The sequence below is a fragment of the Chinchilla lanigera genome, unplaced genomic scaffold, assembly GCF_000276665.1.
Source record: "Chinchilla lanigera isolate Chin_1 unplaced genomic scaffold, ChiLan1.0 scaffold00002, whole genome shotgun sequence".
Lineage (NCBI taxonomy): Eukaryota > Metazoa > Chordata > Mammalia > Rodentia > Chinchillidae > Chinchilla > Chinchilla lanigera.
Window position 1 is genome coordinate 46,481,998 of NW_004955403.1, and position 20,532 is coordinate 46,502,529.

Below are 20,532 nucleotides of genomic sequence, written 5' to 3' on the forward strand. Positions count from 1 at the left end.
GACTGAACATTCACAATGTGGTTGGGAAAGTGCATGTACCATCTTCAAGGGCAGTGGCTTAGCCCATTGTGGTTGGGAAAGCACTTTCAGTGTCATCATGGGGTGTTGTGACACCACCTCCAGAATCTTCATGGACTGTGACTCAACATTCATGCTGTGGTTGGGAAACCACTTCCAGGATCTTCAGGGACTGTGGCTGAACATTCACAATGTGTTTGGGTCACTTTCTCAAGAGTATACTCACTAGTTGAGAAACCATCTCCAGCATCTTCATGAAATGTAGGTGAGTCTTCATATTGTGGTTGAAAAACATCCTTCATCATCTTCATAGTGTGTGCTGAACATTCACACTGTAGTTGGGAAACAACCTCCAGAATCTTCATGGGCTGTGGCTGAACCTTCACACTGTGTTGGGGAAGCACCTCAAGTACCATCGTGGGGTGTTCCTGGACCCTCACACTGCAGTTTGGAAAGCACATCTGTCGTCATCATGGGGTGTGGCTGGACCTTCAGACTGTTACTGGGAAAGCACCTCCAGTATCATCATGAGGTGTGTTTGAACATTCACATTGTGGTTAGGAAACCACCTATACCATCTTCATTGACTATGATGGTTGGAAATCCATTTCCACTGTTTTCATGGGGTGTAGCTGAACATCACATGGTGGTTGGGAAACCTCCAGCATCTTTGAGGGGTGTGGCTGAACTTTCATACTGTGGTTGGGAAATGACCTCCAGGATCATGGCGTGTGGCTGAACATCTCATTGTGGTTGGGAAACTGCTTCCAGCATCTTCGTGGAATATAAATGTACACCCATTCTGTGGTTGGGCAACCAACTGTATCATCTTCATGGGGCTATGGCTGAACCTTTACATTGTGGTTGGGGAAGCATGCCCAGCATCTTCAAGGGGTGTGGCTGAACCTTACAACTGTGGTTGGGGAATCATCTCCAGCATCTTCAGGGGAGTGGCTGAACATTCACAATGTGGCTAGGAAACCACCTCCAGAATCTTCATGGAGTGTGGTTAAACCTTCACGCTGTGGTAGCAACCACCCATGGTGAGGAAAACTTACCAGTATCTTTCACCTTGGACTGTTTTGTGGTTGGGAAATCGACTCCAGTGTCTTCATTGGAGGGTGGATGGCACCCACCCTGTAGTTTGGAAACCAAGCCCAGCATCTTCCTGGGTTCTGGCTGGAGACCCACCCTCTTCCAGGACCACCTCCACATCCTCTTTTGGTGGAGGATGAGTGAGTTCATCCCCTGGTTCTCTCATCCGAGTGTATATCAGAAGTTTGGCAGGTTTTCCTCTCTCTCCTGGGGTGTAGTACAGACAGTTAACTGAGTGTCCTACCACAGGGACATGCTCAGGATGGTTCGTGCTCCATTAAATCAGGCCCCACCTTAGTGCCCAGCTCTTTTGATCATAAAGGATGAGATGCCATGGAGCCTGGCAGGGGTTCCCTGGTAGAGAGGGCCTTGTCTCCAGAGATATCCTTTGTCATTCCCATTTACACTGTATCCAAACATCAGGACAAGCCATGGGACTGATATGTCATGGGCAGAGGTCAGAAGTTGACAGTTTAATGCCTTAAATTGACGTTCCCTCTATGGTGTGTGTGTGAGGTGTCTATACCGTGGGCGTCTGCAGGACTTTTGATATCATGTTTCTGGATTCTTAACTCCCACAACTGGGTCTGGGTTTTCCTTTGTGTTGCTGTAGCCAGTTCTTCCCATCTTGATTTGGGTGGAGAGGTACCTATGGTGAGGTATGGGGAAGGGGCGTGGTACTTCCGTGTCCTCTTGACGGTGTCACCCTCCCTGCACGACGAGCCGGGCATCTTGGAAGTTCTCTGACCACTGTCTTCTAGGAGACTTTGGTACATTAACCACCGCACTGGGATAATGGAGTATGGCAGATTTGGGTGACGGAATGCCTACACGTGTGACTATTTTTAATGAATCATGACACCCTGCTTCCTTCTTACATGTTTATTCAGGGATCTCGTTTTTGTTGCAAAATACTGACATGTGTCCCAGGCGTGACTTTCCTGTTGTTCCTTGGGCGGGGATGTATGGTCGCTGTCACTGTGGTGGGTGTATGTTCAGAGCTACCCTTGCCCGACTTTGGGGACAAAGGTGGGCTGCCTTCCTGTACAAACACGATGGGTCGGGGCTGGGGATTTAGCTCAGTGGCAAAGCGCCTGCCTGGCAAGCGCAAGGTCATGAGTTCGGTTCCTGGTACCGGAGAAAAACCAAAAAAAAAAAAAAAAAAAACCAAAAACACGATGGGTCAGCGTGACCCAGAGTAGTCAGGAGACAGAAGAGCGAGTTCTGGCTTCATCGTGCATGGAGCTATGACGTCTTCTCTTCTCTCTCCCTCCTCCCTCCCCTCTTCTCTTTCTGTCCCCTTCTCCCTCCCTCCCTCCACCAGCTCATTTACCCTTGGGGATTTGTGGGTGATTTTTGTGCCTGCCCTGCCCCTGCAGCAAGGCATGTGCCCTTGCAGAGCCTGTTTCTTAGGGAAAAAAGATCCAAGAAATTAATTCTGTTAGCAAACGAGATATGATGTAAAAATACAGTGAATGCTTAAGAAATCATTATAGTGAAAGACATTGCCATTAATCTCCCCGCAAATTCTCCCCTTCACTTCAAACAGTTATCCCATCATTCTTACCACTTTCTGAAGCTGTTCTGGAAGTTCTCTTTTGTGTCTTTTAGTTGTGCCATCATGGCTACCTTGTGTTTGTGGGGATCCTCCCACCTCAGCCTCCTCTCTCGTGCCTGGGATTACAGGTATGTGCCGCTATACTGGGCTTTTTTTGATGTTCTGAATCATTCAAAATGTTTATTTTCCCCTCTCATTTTGACTTTGGGGAAGAGCTGGAAGTTGCACAGAGCTAGATCCAGTGAGGAGGGCGGATGAGGATCGCCATGATGTCTTCACGAGCCTTCCCTCCTGTTGGGTGGCGCTTGGCAGCATATTCGGCGTGGTTGTGGTCACACCTCTTAAAGACACTCATCTAGAATGGCATCGGAAAGTGACAAGAATGCTGGGAGATGGTGTGGTGGGTGAACTAATGGTCAACTTGGAACACCCAGCTGAACTAGGTCAGCGTGGTGCTGGGCGTGGAAGGCCCACCTGAGGACTGCTGCCAACAGCGTAGAAGGAGAACTGGAGGGGAAGACGCATGGTATGCTTTTGATTGTCCTGGAGAAGCTTGTCACGCTGGTTTTCCTGATATGAACTTGGCTTCTCTCTTTATTGAAGGAGCTCGGTCCTCACTGAAGCTGAGGATGGTTGCAGTTCTCTTCGGGGGGAGCTCTGGTCCTTACTTGGAGCATCACTTCCTGGCTGCCGTGCAGATCCCTTGGCCCCCTGGCCCAGATCCTTCATCCTGCTGGCACAGACTTTCTAGCTTCCACCACTGGCCTTTGGGCCTTCCCAGTGCAGATCCTTGATACAGCCTTGCATGAGACGTTGTCGTGGGCTCTAGGCCTCCAGCTGGACTCATGCAGGACATTGCTGTGGGACTCAGGTCCTCAGCTGGATTCTTTGGGTCTGTAGTGTGTGGACAGATCTCCCTCACTCTTTTGCATTGACTCTTTGGTTGAATAGTATAAATAATCCTATAAACTATGTGACCTGTATTAAATCTTTTCCCTTGTAAACCCTTACAACAATGGGGTGTGTTTGAGGAAGGAGAGATTAATAGCAAGTTGTATTCCACTGTAATATTTTTTTTATTTTATTGTTATTATTAGTCTTTTTGAGACAGAGACTTGCTGTGCAGTTCAGGCTGGCCTTGAGCTCACTTTGTAGCTCAGGCTGGTTTTGAAGTCACAGTAATCCTCCTGCCTCAGCCTCCCAAGTGCTGGGACTACAGAGGTGCACCACTAGACCCAGCTTCTACTGTAATATTTTAAAAATGTAAAACATCACTGAAGATTGTGATCACGCCTTGTACCTGCAGGGTGCATGCTGGTGACAGCAGAGACTTTTGAGTTGCAAAATGCTGTGCAGAGTGTCCAGTGCTCCCACCTGAGTGTCGGTGGCTTCCAGAGCAAGCAGAGCCTGGCCCAGCCTGCCTGGTGCTGCCGGGAAGGAGAGCAGCATCCGGAGGGCCGAGGATGAGCTCTTTCCTGCTGGAAGGGGACCGCAGGGGGCCGGTGGCCTCAGGAGGGTCTGAGGACGCCCATCTGCCTTCCCCGAAATCCCAGCTCTGACCTTGCTGCAGACTTTGTGTGATACAGAGGGACACGAGCCCTGAGGAACAGCACTGGAGCTGAGCGGGGGCCTCAGACTGACAGCTACCAGGGCTCCGAGTTCAAGGCCCTCCTCACCCAGGTCCTGGACAAAGCCCCTCCTTGGCACAGTCTGGCCAGGCCCCTCGGAGGGCTCTTCTCTTCCCCTCCACCTTGGCCCACAAAGCCTTGAACAAACACCAACATCCTTTCTGACAGGTCCAGGTCCATCCCTAGGATCACCCTGTGCCTCCAGAGTACAAGGATGGGAAGACTCAAGACTGTCCAGGGAATTTCCTGGGTGTTTGGCCAACCCTGAAGGGCATCTCCAGCCCGTGGGGGGGCGGGGGCGGAAACCCACTCAGTTTCATAAGGACCAATCACCACCATTTCCTGGTTTTTGTACACCTTTGAATCTACTGCCCCCGCCCGTTTTTTTGAGGCAGGGTCTTGCTATGTAGCTCAGGCTGGCCTTGAACTCACTTTGTAGCCCAGGTTGGTCTTGAACTTGTGATGATCCTCCTGCCTCAGCCTCCCTAGAGCTGGGATGATAGGCATGCACCACTGCACCTGGCTCTTGCTCTTCTTATTAAACAACTTTGCTACTCACCATCCTTTATGTTTGCTTCTAGTTTTCTTCGATTGCTGTGCTGTGAAGCCGGATAAAGTTTTTATATCATTATTATGTCTCATGATTTGGAAGCTACAGAATAGATCTCTAGTCTTTCCATGATCATCCTCACATTTCCAGCATATGGACTATACATTTTTCTAACATGTTCTAAAGTTCTTCCATTTCTCTACCTGTTCCCATTCAAAGACCTCATATGTTCAAGGCATGCACTGAATACCCACCCATCTGTCGTGTTACTGTTTCCAGGAGCTTTGGTTTGGCTTGAAAAAAATCAATTTCTATGGGAAGTTTTCTCTTTCTCCTTCATACTGAGAAATAATAACGTATTTTGATAATATGAACCTTTCTTCTCTACTTCCCAAAAGGAATTTTTTTCCTTGTGTGTTTTTGAGACAGAATCTCTCTATGTAGCTCAGGCTGGCCTTGAACTCACTACATATGTGACCCAGGGTGGCCTTGAACTTGTGCATATTCTCCTGCCTCAGCCTTGGAGTGCTGAGACCAGAGGCATCTGCCACCACACCTGGTCCTACAGGAACATTTTAAGGCAAATCTTAGACGTTTTGTTGTATTATTCACACACACTTCAGTCTCAGTCTCTAACAGATTAATCACAGGCATAACGGCAGTTTCCATATCCCTGCCTAAAAGGCAAGAACAATTCATGTCACCCAATGCCCAAACCCAAGTTCCCCGACCTAACCAAACATGTCCCTCTACCACTGCATTGTTCATATCCGAACCCGCGGAGGCCCACCTCTAGCATCTGGTCCATGCTGTTAGGGCACACTTACAGAATACAGATTGTAGGCATATTAAAACAGAAGTTAGAAATCAGTTCATAGCCTGTGACTGTGCTGAGAGTCATGTAGCTGGCCTTGACTGTCTAGGCCCAGATGTTCCCCCTTAACAATGTATGGGTCAAACTCACTGTGTCCGGCTTGTGTTTGAAAAATATGCAGTGATTCCAACTTGCTTCAAGGGTTTCAAGGCCATGATGTTTGGGGGAAGACTGGCCCAGTCAAGGACCCTTTCAACTCTACCAGCTCTTCTCAGACCCCCTGCTCCCAGAATGTTCCTGTACAAACCTGCCTGACAATATATGATATAATTCGTGTATTCCATGTAACCAGTCATACCTGTTCTCAACTTTGTACTGCCCACTTGCAAACCATATTTAAACTGAACTCAAACCTGACTCTGGGCTGGTGATTTGAACCTCTGGGTTGCCCAGCCCTCTAGCACAATGAAAGTTGCCTTCTAACTCGCCCTCCACAGAGTCTTTCATTTGGATTGATACCGGTTTTTCTGCTACAGTGTGTCTTTTAAACTCTTTAGCGTTACCCCGTGCATACTTTACAGTTTGGGTTTGCAAGGCTTCTTTTGTGGGAAGCTGTCTCTCCTCTCCCCCTCCTCCCTCTCCTCTTCTTCCCCTGTCGCTCCCTCCCCCAGCTCACTCACCCTTGTGGGGGATTTGTGGGGGATTTTTGTGCCTGCTTCCACCCCTGTCCTGGGGTACCCAGTCAAGAACCAGGTTTTATCTTGGCTGAGATATTTCAAAATAAGAACCTGGGGGAAACAACATCTCTGAGACCCTAAGAAAGAAGAAATCTCAAGGAAACAAAAGGCAAACTTAAAACCAGACGGGGCTGACCCGGTGGCGGTGGGCGCTGCAGAGTCCAAGGTACAGGAAGTGCCGAGGGGCGCCCAGGGGCCTGTGCTAAGCCGGGAGCCGTTGCTACCCCGAATGCCCCCTCCGCCATCAGCGTGCTCAGTCCTGACCTCCTGGTGGGGAGTGAAGGTGTGGGGCGATCGCGAGGTCAGGAGACCCGGTCTCCTGCGTGGGGTTCCTGCTCTTAAGAAAGAAGCCACGGCCGGTGGCCTGTCCTCTGCACCATTAGAGGCCCAGCTGGGCAGCGCCCCCAACCGGCCGGGAAGGGACCCTCACCGACGGGCACCTGCTGCTCCTTGACCTTGGTTGGACCCCTACCCTCCAGGCCTTGTCGTCAGCCAATCGGTCGCTGGTGTAGCGGCCCGGAAAAAAAAATAATAAATACAGTAGCCCGAATGGCCAAAGACCTCAGAAACGGAACCTTTCCGATGTAGCCTATTTGTATAGCTTAGACAGTTTTGCGTGAGAACAGCAGCAGTCTGAAGGGAAAACCCTTGCCCATGCTCAGAGGCAACCCTTGCCCATGTTTTTGTCTATTTTCTCCCTTTATTTTCTCTGTTGTCTTCTGTTAAGTGGATGCGGTCAATTTGGTGTCATGTTTCTGCACAACTTAGACTTTTAAACCTAGGTAGAGGCTGGGGATTTAGCTCAGCGGCAAAAGCGCCTGCCTGGCAAGTGCAAGGTCGTGAGTTCGGTTCCTGGTACCGGAGAAAAACCAAAAAAAAAAAACAAAAAAAACAAAAAAAACAAAAAACCCTAGGTAGTTCCTAGCCATTACAAATTTAATATCGGGGCTGGGGATTTAGCTCAGCGGTGCAGTGCCTGCCTGGCAAGCGCAAGCTCGTGAGTTCGGTTCCCGGTACCGGAAAAAAACCAAAACCAAAACCAAATTTAATATTAATTTTCACCCATCCACTTAAACTCCCTTGGGCCAAGAGGCTCTGATGGGAGGTTGGTGCTTGAACAGGGAAAAGTAACCCTGGGTTAGTGCGGCAGCCCCTGTGTGCTTATGTTCTACATGTATGCACTAAGGCAACTGCAGATTGAAAATTAAAAAAAAATAATAAATGCTGCCAAGGCTTCAGGGAAAAAAGAACCTTTCTATATTGTGGGTGGGAATGTAAACTAGTACAATCACTATGGAAATCAGTATGGAGATTCCTCACAAACCTGAAAATGAAAACCCCATTTGACCCAGCTAGTTCCCTTCTAGATATCTTCCCAAAAGAGTAAAAGTCATCACATTACAGTGATACATGCATGCCCAGGTTTATAGCTAAATTTATAATAGCTAAATCTTGGAAACAGCTTACATGCCCATCAACAGATAAATGGTAAAGGAAATGGGATATTTATGTCCAGTGGAATACTACACTGTCATAAGGAAGGATTAAAAAGTCATTTGTAGGAAAATGGATGCACCTTGAGACCATAGTGTTAAGTGAGACAAATGAGAAAAGCTTAAATATTGCATGATTTATGTGAGAAACCCAAACTATAAATAAAGAACAAAATAAAAGCTAGATAATAGGAAGTAGAGAGCTCTTTCTCAAATGGAAAGGAGACCAAGAGTTGGAAGGAGCAGGGAGGGGTGGGAAGAGGGGATGGGCAGAGATTTAAGGTGTGTTCTGACTGTGGACCGACTCCTCACAATAGATGTAATCACTCTGCACTGCAAACATGGACTGATGAAAACTGAAGCCCGTACAGAACAGGTATCAGCTCTTTCTCAGCAGTCTTTCCTGGACAGTGCAATAGAGTAATTCTTCCACAGCATCTGCGTAGTGCTAGGTCTTGTAAGCTGTCTAGAGTCGGTGTAAGGTGTACGCGAGGGTGTGTGGGCTATGTGCAGATGCCACACCCTTTCATGGGAGAGACTTGAACATCCATGAATTCTGCTCTGTGGTATCCTGGAGCCCACCCGAGGTGGCGCCCAATGGGGGTGTTCAAACCTCTGCAGATCCAAGTCACCAGAAGGAGCCCCTGGCAGGAGCTCAGAGGCTGAGACGAGGACAGACGTGAGCCCCGTAGCCCATGGCAGAGAACCCCAGCGGCACCTTGGTTTGCATTACTCTGGCCTGTAGGGACTCGGGCTGTCCATGTAGCCCGGGGAGGAACGGCGGTGGGAATGAGGAAAAGACAGACACAAGACAAGAGCTGGGTCAGATGGAGGCCTCTACCGGATGGGAGAGGACTGAACAGCTGCAATAGGGGTGGGTACTTACATCTTTACAAAGTTTGTGTCACTGGACACAGGGTTGCCTAGCAACTAATGACTGAACTGCCCAGGCAGGATGCTTTTCTCAAGACTGGGGTAGCCTGACTGCTTGAGGCACTCTGGCTCTGTCCTTCCTTCACACATATGACCGGTTTCCAGCTGCAGCTGCTCCCGACACTGGCCCTTTAAGAGTGGCTTAGAACTTGGCATTGTTGAGGCAACGGTCTCCCGGAAACCGAGACATAGCAAATGCATCTGTAATTTAGGGGTCACACAGGCCAATCAGGTAAAGCAGGTCAGAAAGGGCTTCTCTTCCTTCTGATTCCACAGTCTCCCAGCCCTCTCTTTCCCACACCTCCCTTTGCTAGTTTCTCTCCCTCTCTCTCTCTCTCTCTCTCTCTCTCTCTCTCTCTCTCTCTCTCTCTTCTCTCTCTCTCTGTCTCTCTCTGAGACAGGGTCTCACTATGCAGTTCAGGCTAGCCTTGAATTCACTGTGTAGCCCAGGCTGACCTCAGCCTCCCCAGTGCTGGGATTACAGGCATGTGCTCCTACGCCTGACCTCATTAGAGAAAGTTTTTCAGTTATTTGTGGATTTTACAGAAAGTTTTGAGAGCTAAGCTGCCCAGGTCATGTGCCAAGCTGTTCTCAAACTGTGTCTGTGCTTCTGGGCTCCTTACCCTTTACCACTCTACTTAACGCAGCAGAATTTCTATGAGAGACACTTCTGCCATTGCAGGCTGAAGAGTATCTTTTGTATGACATCGTAGTTTGTAGACTATTCTGGCCTTAACATTTCCCTTTAAATTCTACCAATGTTGCTGTTATCTTCTGGTATCTGAGCTGCTAGAAAAGTCTACAAGCCACTTGATTTTTCCCATTTGTACTCTGCTTAAATCATTATACAATAATAGTCTTTTTTTTAATCACCCAAGAAATATTATTACCATGATCTGCACCAGCTGTTTATTTTCTGAAACATCATTTTAATCTGTAAAATTCACGTTTTCTTTCAAGGAAATAGTATTGCTTTTTACTTTTCCTGTTCAAGTAATTTTGTTTCCTTTCTCAGGTATGTTAATTATTCATTTGTGGATCTCCAGCGCTGGCAGGTGTATACATATTTTTCTCTAATTGCTTCACTCTCCTTGTTTTATTTGGGCTTTTTTTGTCTTTTTTTTTTTTTTTTTTTGAGACAGGGTCTCGCTATGCAGTTCATGCTGGCCTTGAGCTCATTTTGTAGCCCAGGCTGACCTTGAACATGCAATGATCCTCCTGCCTCAGCTTCCCCAGTGCTGGGATTACAGGTGTGTGCCACCACGCCCAGCTTATTTGATTTTTTTTTTTTTTTTGAGACAGTGTCTCCCTATGTAGTTCAGGTCAGCCTTGAACTCACTGTGGAGCCCAGGCTGGCTTCAAACTCAGTGATCCTCCTACCTCAGTCCCCAAGTGCTAAGGATACAGGTGTGTGCCACTATGGCTGGCTTTTTCTTTGACTTTCATGTAATTTTCTATGTGGACTTTTTCATGTCTCAGAGTATTTTTTTCACAAATGACTTCTTATACTTATTTAGATTTTAAATAATATTAGTTTATAAAAATAACAAATTTAAATATGCAGGGTTCATTAAGTTTTAAAGTTTAATTTATAAATGTTATGATTTTATGTTTCTAACACTTTATATAAAATGAGAACCACTTTGATAAATTTAAAATGTCAAAACAAATTTCAATAACATTTGGTCCCAGCTTCTTTTATATTTACTAAGTTATTAATGATTTCAATTATACTTAAGAAATTGACATATCTGATTTTCCTTTTTAATTCAAATTGTTACTGAACAAATTGGTGAGTCAGATGTGTCTTGGTTACTTTTCTCTCATTGCTGGGACAAAATACTTTATGCCCAAAATTAAGGAAGGAAAGGTTTATTTCACTTACAGTTTGTGGAGCTTTCAGTCCATACTTGGCAGGCTACAGGGCAGAGTGGCACATGGCAGAGGGCTACAGCTCATGGCAGCAGAACACAGCAAAAGCAACAAACACACAAAGGAGGAATAGCGGCAAGCCGCCTCTCCCTCTACCTTACATTTGCAAACTATCTACCCCAGGGTGGGTGTAGCTCTCACACCCATAATCAATCAAACCCTAAAAGCCTGCCTCATGACTGCACCAGGCTTTGGGGGGACACCCAGACCCAAACCATAACAAGATGCAACTGTAAAAAATATAAAGCAATCCAATGTATTCTGTACCCAGTGACCACAGTGGTTACATCTTGCAAGCTATAGCATAATATCGCAACCAAATATTGATACCAGTGCAGTCTACTAATCTTATTCACATTTTTCCACATGACTTGTACTGTGTGTATGTGTGTGTTTAGTTCAATAACTTTATCACACTTCTAGGTTCCTATCTCTACACTACACTACAATCTAGGTATGGTATAGCTGGGTGATGCACACCTGTAATCCCAGCACTCCGGGAGGCTGAGGCAGGAGGGTTACAACTTCAAGCCCAGACTGGGCAGTTGAATGACTTAGTGAGAACTTGTCTCAAAAAAAAAAAGCTGAGGATATATCATAGTGAAAAGGTACTGGGTTCTAAGCCCAGTACACACATACACACACACACACACACACACCTTTTGTCACATCTGCTCGCTTCCCCCTCCTTGGCCCACTCCTTCCCTCTGGTTCTTAGCCTTTGAATTCACTAATCAATTCTCCATTTCAAAATTCTGTCCTTTCCAAATGATGGTCTCTCTCACATCATCCAGTTGCTCTGGTGTCACCCTCCTCAAAGCAGTCTTTATCGCTGAACATGGGAGTCAAGCTTTCTTTGGCTTCCTGGGGAAGTCATTCACTGAAATTTTCTTTTGTATTCTCAACAATCATCCATGAAGCTCTTATTCGCTATCTATTTCCTGCTAGGCTTTTCTTTGCTATAGAAATCGCACTAATCCTCTGCTGCTCTTTGTCATGTGGATACACCTTTGAATGAACGGGCATTGGTCTATTCTCGCCTGCTGTTTGCTTCTGAATCCTGCATAGAGACTGATGCGGGTCCCTTGACCAGTTCCTAGCGGTCCCAGATAAGCCCCAGCCCCAAGGAGCCTGAGTGCAGAGCCTTCTACCTGTTCAGCCTCTGAGTTCCCTTTGCACAGGCTGTAGTGGTGGAAATGCGATTTGCGGGGAGCTCTCCTCTGAGAGTTTTGTTCCGACTGCAACTCTGAATTTGCTGAATACCTCAGTCTGGGGCTACCTCTGAGAAGGATGTGTGTGGCTTGCTTTTGGATTTGGGATTTGTTTCTTCATAGGGGGAGCTCCTTTTCAAAAAACTACTGGGTATCAAATCCAAGGGTGCTCTACCACTGAGCTGCATTTTGAGACAGGGTCTTACTAAGTTGCCAAGGCTGGGCTCAAACTCTGATCCTCCTGCCTCAGCCTTCCAAGCACAGTAGCTGGAATTACAGGCATGTGCCACCACACCTGGCTTCTCCATTTCCATTTTGTCTTTAGCCTAGGTCTGTTCTTTCGTGGCTACATGGAAGATGGCTCTTGTACATATGGTACCATGTCCCTGTCTCTTAGAAACACCTGGGGTGGGGGTAGTGTGAGAGACCAAAATCTTATTTTTCTGCATTTCTCCACACCCAGGCCTCTCCAAGGGACAGCCCTGCCTCCCCATTATGCCCGCACCCCATGGCAAGGTCCGCTCAGACTGGACGCAAACTCGGGTTTTGCCACATGCTGTCCTGGGCTTCTGGATTCAGGGTGCCGGAGAGCTTACATTTTAATACTTTTCAGGGAACAGCAGGATTCCAGCCCTGGTCTCCTGGATTATAATAGCCCATCTCACCAGCTGAGAGCAAGACTTTTAAACCCCACGCTGGTGGGTGCTGGAATGATTCTGGAAGGAGAAGGGTAGTACGGTATACATTCACCTGCAAATCACTGTGCTAGCGGCTGCCCAGCGCAGCTGCCCACATGAGCACACCTGGCCAGCGACCTGTCCTGCTCCAGGGTCACCGCTCACTGAGGGAGAAGGAGGGCTAGTGTGCCAGAACACCCGTACCTAGAAACTCCCTTCCTCTTTCTTCCTCTTAGGTTCCTGGGGAGGAAAAGCGTAGGAAAATCTAGCCCTGCCGCTACCTAGAATATGTGGCCTCTCAAAAGTGTCTGAACTTCATTGATCCTAGAGGACAGTTACTGGGGGAAAAAATTACAGAGCCGACTTTGGAAACAGGTCCATCTCTGCTCAAAGAAAGACTCCAGAATTGACTATCCCTGCAACTTTGGACAGGCCATTTTATCTTTCTGGGCCTCAGTCTTCCGGTCTTCCCATAAATGTAATCCCTGGTCCATTGATTGTGTCCACGCGCTTGTGCGCCGGCTCCGCCCCCGAGATGGCCAAGCCCAACCACGCCCCCTCTCCGCCTCGCCCTGCCTTAGGCTCCGCCCCTGGCCCGGTCCACAACAAGAGCCCTCCCCTCGCCGTTCCTGCGTTACCTCCCCCAAGCCGCGCGGTGGCGCTGAGGCTCCGCCGGGGCCGGAGGCTTTGCGGGCTCGCGGGAGTGCGCAGGCGCCTGGGGAACCTGACTGCGGCGGCGGCGGCGGCGGCGCGTAGGGCGACTGCGGTGAGTTCGGCGGGATCTGAGTATTTTTACCCATCCTGGTCCCCTGCTCCCGGCGGGGAGGGTGAGTGGGCGACGCGGTTCAAGTCCGAGGCTACGATTGCAGCGTGGGATGCGACGTCTGCCCTTGCGCTGGGTCCGGGGCGCGCGGGCGGCGGCCCTGGTGGGACCCAGGCCACCCCTGCCTGCCCCTTGGCTCCCAGGTCCCGAGCCTGCCTCCTGACTTGGCCGCAGCTTCTTCAGGGCCCTTTGGGCGCCGACGCTGGGGGCCGTGGGCGTGCCCGGGGCTCTGATCTCCAGCCCTGCCCACCTCCCTGTAGGCTCTCCCACCGGTCACGCTGGCCCTTATCTGCTTGGACGGGGTCTTCTTATCGTCGGCCGAGAATGACTTTGTCCACCGGGTCCAGGAGGAGCTGGACCGCTTCCTGCTGCAGAAACAGCTGTCAAAGTACGCGGGTGTGAGGGAGCCGCTTTGATTCGGGGAAGGATAGGATTTGTCGCCTCCCCCAGGGGCTGCACCCGGGAAACGGGCTGGCAGCTGGCCCTGACCTTGACCTTTCACCTTTGCCGCCAGTCCCTTCCAGCCGCGTCTTTCCTTTATAGTTCTCAGCATCACCCTGAGACTCTGCATAGCTCCCAGGGGTGACTTTTTGCCTAGGTCCTTTGCGGCAGGCCTGGGACGCATGGGCCTGGCGTTAAGCCTCTGTTAACCCTGTTAACCTGGGTGTGGATCTGGTAGGAGGCAGCGCCCCCGGGGTTGGGGGTGGAAGCACCCCCCCAGCACTGCTTCCCTTCCCTTCCCAGGGTTCTGCTTTTCCCCCCACTGTCCAGTCGCCTGCGGTACCTGATCCACAGAACAGCGGAGAAGTTTGATCTCTTGAGCAGCTTCTCTGTTGGTGAGGGGTCGAGGAGGAGGACGGTCATCTGTCACCTGGACATCAGGTGTGTATCCGGTTGCCTTGGAGCCCTCTAGAACTCGGCTTCTTGTGGTGGTAGAGCCAGCTGGCCAGCCCCTGAGCTGGTAGAGCTGGGCAGGAACAGGGCAGGGAGCCCGCAGGCCTGCGTACCCCCATTGCAGAAAGTCAGTGCGGTGCTTTGCTTGGGCAGACACGCCCTGCTGGTGGAATTCACCTGGCAAATGCAGCTGTTCGTGTTGGGCGGGATGAGGGTGGGTCTGCCCACATTCTTGGTCAGCCTGTGCCCCAGAAAGATGAGGGCACAGGGGAGCACCTGCCCTGCTGTCAGTCATTTCCCATTCCCATCTCGCAGAATGCACATCTTACCGTAGTGGCTGTGATCCTAGTGTTTAAAGGTGTAGCTTTTTCTAAAACGGTTCCGTAGTGGGTGTATCTACCCTTTGTGGTGTGGGAACAAACAACCGGAGATCTCTGCTTTGATTCTAACACCCAAAGGCAAGCTGGCTTTGGGGGCTTGTCAGAGATGGCATTCTGCCTCAATCAGGATGCCTTCCTAGGGGATTTCTGAAGGTCATGTTGGCTTTGGTTTCTATCTAGTACTGACTGTGTCACACCTGAATGACAGGTAACCCCGTATTCCTCTGGGCCCAAACACGCGCTGATCACCCCCTCCTGTTGTTCTGCTCCAGGGTGCCAAGTTCAGATGGCCCTTCTGGCCCCTGCCGCCCACCTGCTTCCCACCCTGGCAAATACCATGGTCCTCGGCCCACCTCAAACCAGGGAGCAGGGGTTGGTCCCCGAGGTCCACGGCCCGGCCGGTGGCATCGTGGACGAAAGCCAGACCAGCCTTTGTACGTGCCCCGGGTGCTGCGCAGGCAAGAGGACGGGACAGAGACCTCTACCCCAGGGCTCAAGGGAGAGGCCCCCGCTGGTGGGGTCTTGGAAGAGCCTGGTGACGCTGATGCTGGGGACCCCAGCACTCATCAAGCACTCCCTGTGTTGACGACTCAGGAAACGGAGGACCTGAAAGGCCCAGGCCAAAGCCGCAGAAATGAGCCAAGGCTAGAGCCAGCTGACACCGAGCCCCCAGGGCCTGAGAGTCCCTCGGGGAAGGAATGTGGGGTGGAGCTAGCCACACAGCTAGGGCCCAGTTTGCAGCCAGCCCTGGAAGAGGAGGACTCGAGTCAGCTGGAGCAGAGTCCAATGGACAGAGAGGAGGAGGACGAGGAGGAAGAGGCCAGCTTCCCAGAGGATGATTACAGTGAGCTGCTGCAGGAGGTGATGAGGCCCTTGAGCCCAGAAAAGGGAGGGCAGAAGTGAGGTGGGTGTGGCCGAGGGTGGATCGGGTGGAGGGTCCGGGGTGTGCCTGGTAGCTCAGGTCTGGGTGTTGGATGATACCGGCTTTTTAGGGACTGTGAAGTAGGCGGTATAGATTGGATCCCAGCTCAAACAATTAGGAGCTAGTTGACCCTGGGCAAGTCGTTTGCTCTTCTCAGTCTCTTTCCTCATCTGGAAAAGCCAGTGGTAATAGGATATGCCTCCAAGTAACAGACAGACTACACAGGCAGGTGCTCACCGTGCGCTATAGAAAATCATCCGTCTGCTGGAAGCTTTATTTACAAATTGCATTTCCTTGGAACCACGTGCCTGCTCAATTTTGGTGGTGGGTCTCATTGGGAGGGCGGGCGCCTTTGCTGTCTTGTACCTGAGGGATGGAGATTGCACAGACTTGCTTACTGTCACCTTATTAGTCAGGTGATGTCAAAGGACCATCCTGGGCTTTCCCAGCTCTGGCTTTAGTTATTGCAACCCTGGGCAAAAGCACTTACTGTTTGGTCTCAATTTGCTCCTCTGTAAAGTGAACGTCACACAGAGCTTTTCAGGGTTACGTGAAATGTGTGCGGGTGCCGGTCACCCCGTGGGGACCCTGTAGACTAAGTGTCGTCCCATGAACCCCCACATCCTGACCTCCCACCCTCTGTCTGAGCTTGTACTGGAGGCCCCTGTGGGCTGGGCAGAACTCTCAGTGGTTTTGAAAGCAGTTGTTTGGGGCCCTGCGTGCCAGAGCTCCCCTTGTCAAGGGGTCTGGTCCTTCCCAGATCACTGCGCACTTGACGGAGAAGGAGGTCGAGATAGAGAAGGCCCAGCTGGACGCGTCCTGTTTCATGGAGGAGCTGCCTGGGGAGAAGGACCTGGCACACGTGGTGGAGATCTACGACTTTGAGCCAATGCTCAAGACGGAGGACCTGCTGGCAACGTTTTCTGAGTTCCAGTGAGTGCTGGCTGCAGGGTGGAGGGGGAGGCAGGGCCCGCCTTCTGGGGAGGACCGAGGACAGCCCTTTGTTGTTGAGGATGCTTACCTGACCCTCCTGGGTACCTCGTGCTACAGAAAGAGAAGTGGGCTCTCTTCAGGGGAGGGGAGCCCAGTGGCCATGGCTGGGGAAAGGAGAGCGGTGGGGGGGTTGTAGACACATCCTGGGACCAGCGGGTCTGTGGCAAGCCAAGCGCCCTCTTGGTGTGTGAGTTGTTTCTGGGGGTCTGGCTCAAGCAGCTATTGAGGCCAGGGAGCTATTCAGGGACAAGACTTCCTGGTTTCCCCACATTCCTCTGGATTCAATTTCCTGCCTTTTTCTCTTAGTTTTCATTTTCCTTTCTCCACTGTTCTACTTTTCTGCATGGCCTTTATTTGTTTGTTTGTTTATTTATTTAGAGACATGGTCTCACTATGTTCAGGCTGGCCTGATACTCAAAGCAGTCCTCCTGCCTCAGCCTCCCAAGTGCTGGGATTCTAGGCATTCAACCTTCTGACTGCTTCCCATCCCATCTTCCTTTGTGCTCCCTGTGCTGAAGAGGGCAGGGTGTGCCCTTCTGTTCTCTATATGTCCAGGGCCAGCAGGCCAGGTGGGCAGGGCCGTCAGAGGAGCTGGGCAGGCCCACAGCCGCTGCTAGCCTCTCCCGGGTGCAGAAGGAGGAAGCTGACTGGGACAGGGTCCTGGATGTGCTCTTTTTGTGGGCCTGTTCCCCCCATCACCACCATAGCCTCCAGCCTCGGAGCCTGTATCTCTGTGGGTGGGACTGTTAGGGAGGTGCTTCCTCAGCCTGGCCTTGTACCAGAGGAGCTCTTTGCGTCCTAGTCCTTCACGGACCCCCCTGGCTTTTTCAGGGTGACATTTGTGTTTGTAAAGCTGACCAGATGCTCTTGAGAAAAAGTCACCTCCTTCCTGGAAGAGGGCCCTTGTCCTGGGGTGGAAGTGTTCGAGCGCTGGAGGTGGGAGGGAGCTTGCCTGTGACATCCACAAGGAAGGGTTTGGCCGTTGGCATTTGTGACCGCCTGGATCCTCTGCACACAGGGAGAAGGGGCTCAAGATCCAGTGGGTGGACGACACGCACGCACTCGGCATCTTCCCCTGCCTGGCCGCAGGTAAGGGCGCCTGTGGTGGGCTCCACCCTGTCTCTGATCAGCACTTGGGGCACCCTGGGCTCTTTGGGCAGAGTGCCACCCATCTGCAGGTGCAGGCCACCTTGGACCAGCGGGCCCCTCCCTGCCAGCGTGAGCTGCAGTTTGGGGTTTCTTGGGGTGTCTTTGGCCTTTCCTGTTCCTGTTGGTGTCTTCTGAGCAAGGACGGTTCTGTGACCACGGGCCAAGCCCTAGGTCCTTCCACAAGTGGAGTGAGACTGTTGGCAAGTGCTGGTTTATGGGCCCCCAGCTTCCATACTGGCGGTTTTGCAGGTTCGGGTGGAAGCATCCTCATTCTGCTTCCATGTCGGCCTTGAGACGGGGTGCTGCCTCGTCCCACAGACGGAGGCTGAGTTCCCAGAATGCCGGCGTGAACCCCTCAGTGTCCAAGCTGGGGGCACTGTGCAGCCGCCTCTGACTCCAGCTTGTCCCTCTTCGGCCGCTTTCCTCTCACCCTTGCCACCCCACTGGCCACTTTGGGAGTCTTTATAAATAGCCCAAACCACCCAGCCTTCCGAACACCAGAACGAGATGCCTCCCGCACTGCTGCGGCCTAGTCCTCAGAGCCTGGGCTTCCAGGGCGGGGAAGGTGTTCAGGGGACAGGGGGGGTACCTGGGGGCTCAAAACCCTAGACAAGGAGCCCCTGGAAGGGAGGCAGGGAGGGAAGGCCAGGAGGACACTGGCTGCCACAGGACGAGCAGGTTTTGGCTAGAGGTGGCCGTGGCGATCCTTTGGGCTCTGACCGTGTGATGTCCTGGTCTCTGTTTCCTCATCTGTAAAACAGCAGATGGTAAGGACCTGAGCTCCCCTCTGCTCTGTCACACTGTGCTCCATGAACAGCCTGGGTGCTCCCTGGCTGGGCGAGCATGAGTAGGGCAAGGAGCGCAGGTGCCCGGGGCATCCTGGGGGGCACGTGGAGGAACCTGGTGTAAGCTGGGTGGCATGTCTCCTGCTGCGAGGGTGGCAGCCTTGCTGGTGTGGTTCCTGACTGGCAGCCTGGGGCATCACTGGCAGGTCTGCGGGGTTCTAGAGCATGAGGGGCACAGAGGCCATTGTCCCGCCCAGCCAGGATTGTCACAGAGCAGCACTGGCCGACCTGGGACGGGTGGACCTGGACAGGGTGACCAGGCAGAAAGGCCCACACTCCAGATCCGCTTGCCTCCCCAGCTGCCGAGGCCCTGAGCAGGGACTTCTCCATTCTCAAGATCCGGCCGCTCACGGAGGGAACCAAGCAGTCAAAGCTCAGAGCCCTACAGAGGCCAAGTAAGGGTGCGGGTGCAGGTGCTGGGTTTGGGCCACGTGGGCTCTTCCCTGTTTATTTCCCTCTTCCTGTTCCCTGCTCTTTAGGAACCCCGGGGGCTGTGTTCCCGCTCTCCAGAGGGCTGGGGAGGCTGGAGGGGGAGTGGTGTCTGCAGCTGCTGCCTGCGGTTGCCCTTTCCTCGCTCCTCCTCTGGGCATTGCTGGGTAAAGCCTGCCCTTCCTTCTGGGGCTGTGGAGGCCATGCCTTAAGGGTGTGGAAAGTGCTTGGGCTTTGGGCTCAGCCCTAGGTGGGTTGTGGCTGTGTCACGGATCTCAGCTGACTTTGAGCCACGTAGTCTGTGAGTGCATTTCTGTCCCTGTAAAATAAGATTACCCAGGGTAGACCGGAGGCGTGAGTGAGTGTGCAGACTGCCTGGGGCCGAGAGGGGCACTCAACAGGTGCCACGGAAATAAATGTTAGGCCCTGCCTTTACAGAGCTCTTCTCCTTCCAGAAAGCACAGTGGGGACCTTTAGGCCAGTTTCCTATGATTGCAGCACAGGCCAAGGCAGGTCTGCCAGGGCCAGCTGGGCTGTGTGGACGGTGAGGGGGCCTCTGTCCCGGTTCTGTCCGTAGGTCCGAGGCCCCAGGTGTATCATTCTGACTTGATTTCCCCCAGGAGGGCCCTACAAGATGGGGAAGATTGACCCTCCTCATCCCCACTGTATAGCGAGGGAAACGGGGCCCTCTTACAAAGCATCGGCTGCTGTGGCACAGCCGGGCCCAGACCCCACACACGGGCGTCGGCTCCCGCAGCCTGTAGGCCGCTCTGTGCCACAGCTCTGACTCAAGCCCCCCACCCGGTGGGGGCTTCCTTTCAGAGCTCCTGCAACTGGCGAAGGAGAGGCCACAGACAGACACGGCTGTGGCCCGGAGGCTGGTGGCCCGGGCCCTGGGGTTCCAACACAAAAAGAGAGAGCGCCCAAGCAACCTGTCATCCTCAGGGCCCAGGCCAGGCTGCCCAGACTAAGCTGGGCCCCAATAGCACAAGCCCTTACAGACATCCAGACAGCCCCACGCCTCTGCTGAGCTTCACCATGGGGCCCACGGCTGGGCTTTAGTTTGGTTTAATCCCAGAAATTGAGAAGAAAATAAAAACTTTAAAGTTGTTCTGACGATTGCTTTGAAATGTGGTCTGTGATGTGACACTAGGGGGCGCTGTCCCATCTCCCACCGTGGGCCTGAGGCAGCTGGAGACCAAGTCACCCTGGGACCCCGACCCAGAGGATCGTAGCAAGGCTCTGGCGCATTTGTCCACAGTCCACCCTGTTTGGGGGTAGTTGCACTTGCTTTATGCCCTCTGCCTGGTGCCTGACATTTCGGATAGCCCGCTGCCTTCCTCTGGGCTGGTCCCGGTGTTATGTCAGTGCAGGTCACAGAAGGGCTCTTCCCAGACACAAACATGCACATGGCCGAAAGGTGGGATCCGAGTGCAGCCTGCCTTTGCTTC

General features: G+C 51.8%; 1 protein-coding gene across 2 annotated transcripts; it reads left to right on the forward strand.

The window, feature by feature from the left end:
• The first annotated feature begins 257 nt into the window (after window positions 1–257).
• On the forward strand, window positions 258–20,197 carry R3hcc1 (R3H domain and coiled-coil containing 1). Of its 2 annotated transcripts, XM_005373697.2 has the most exons (9): window positions 258–279; window positions 13,228–13,412; window positions 13,730–13,857; window positions 14,214–14,351; window positions 15,016–15,604; window positions 16,426–16,598; window positions 17,677–17,747; window positions 18,952–19,047; window positions 19,904–20,197. In XM_005373697.2, exons 1-9 carry the CDS (start codon window positions 273–275, stop codon window positions 20,050–20,052), a joined length of 1,536 nt encoding a protein of 511 aa, XP_005373754.1. In that variant the 5' UTR covers window positions 258–272; the 3' UTR covers window positions 20,053–20,197. The 2 variants fall into 2 exon arrangements, with proteins under 2 accessions (XP_005373754.1, XP_013369425.1); XM_013513971.1 differs by lacking the exon at window positions 258–279 and having other exon boundaries at window positions 12,761–13,412.
• The last annotated feature ends 335 nt before the right edge of the window (window positions 20,198–20,532 follow it).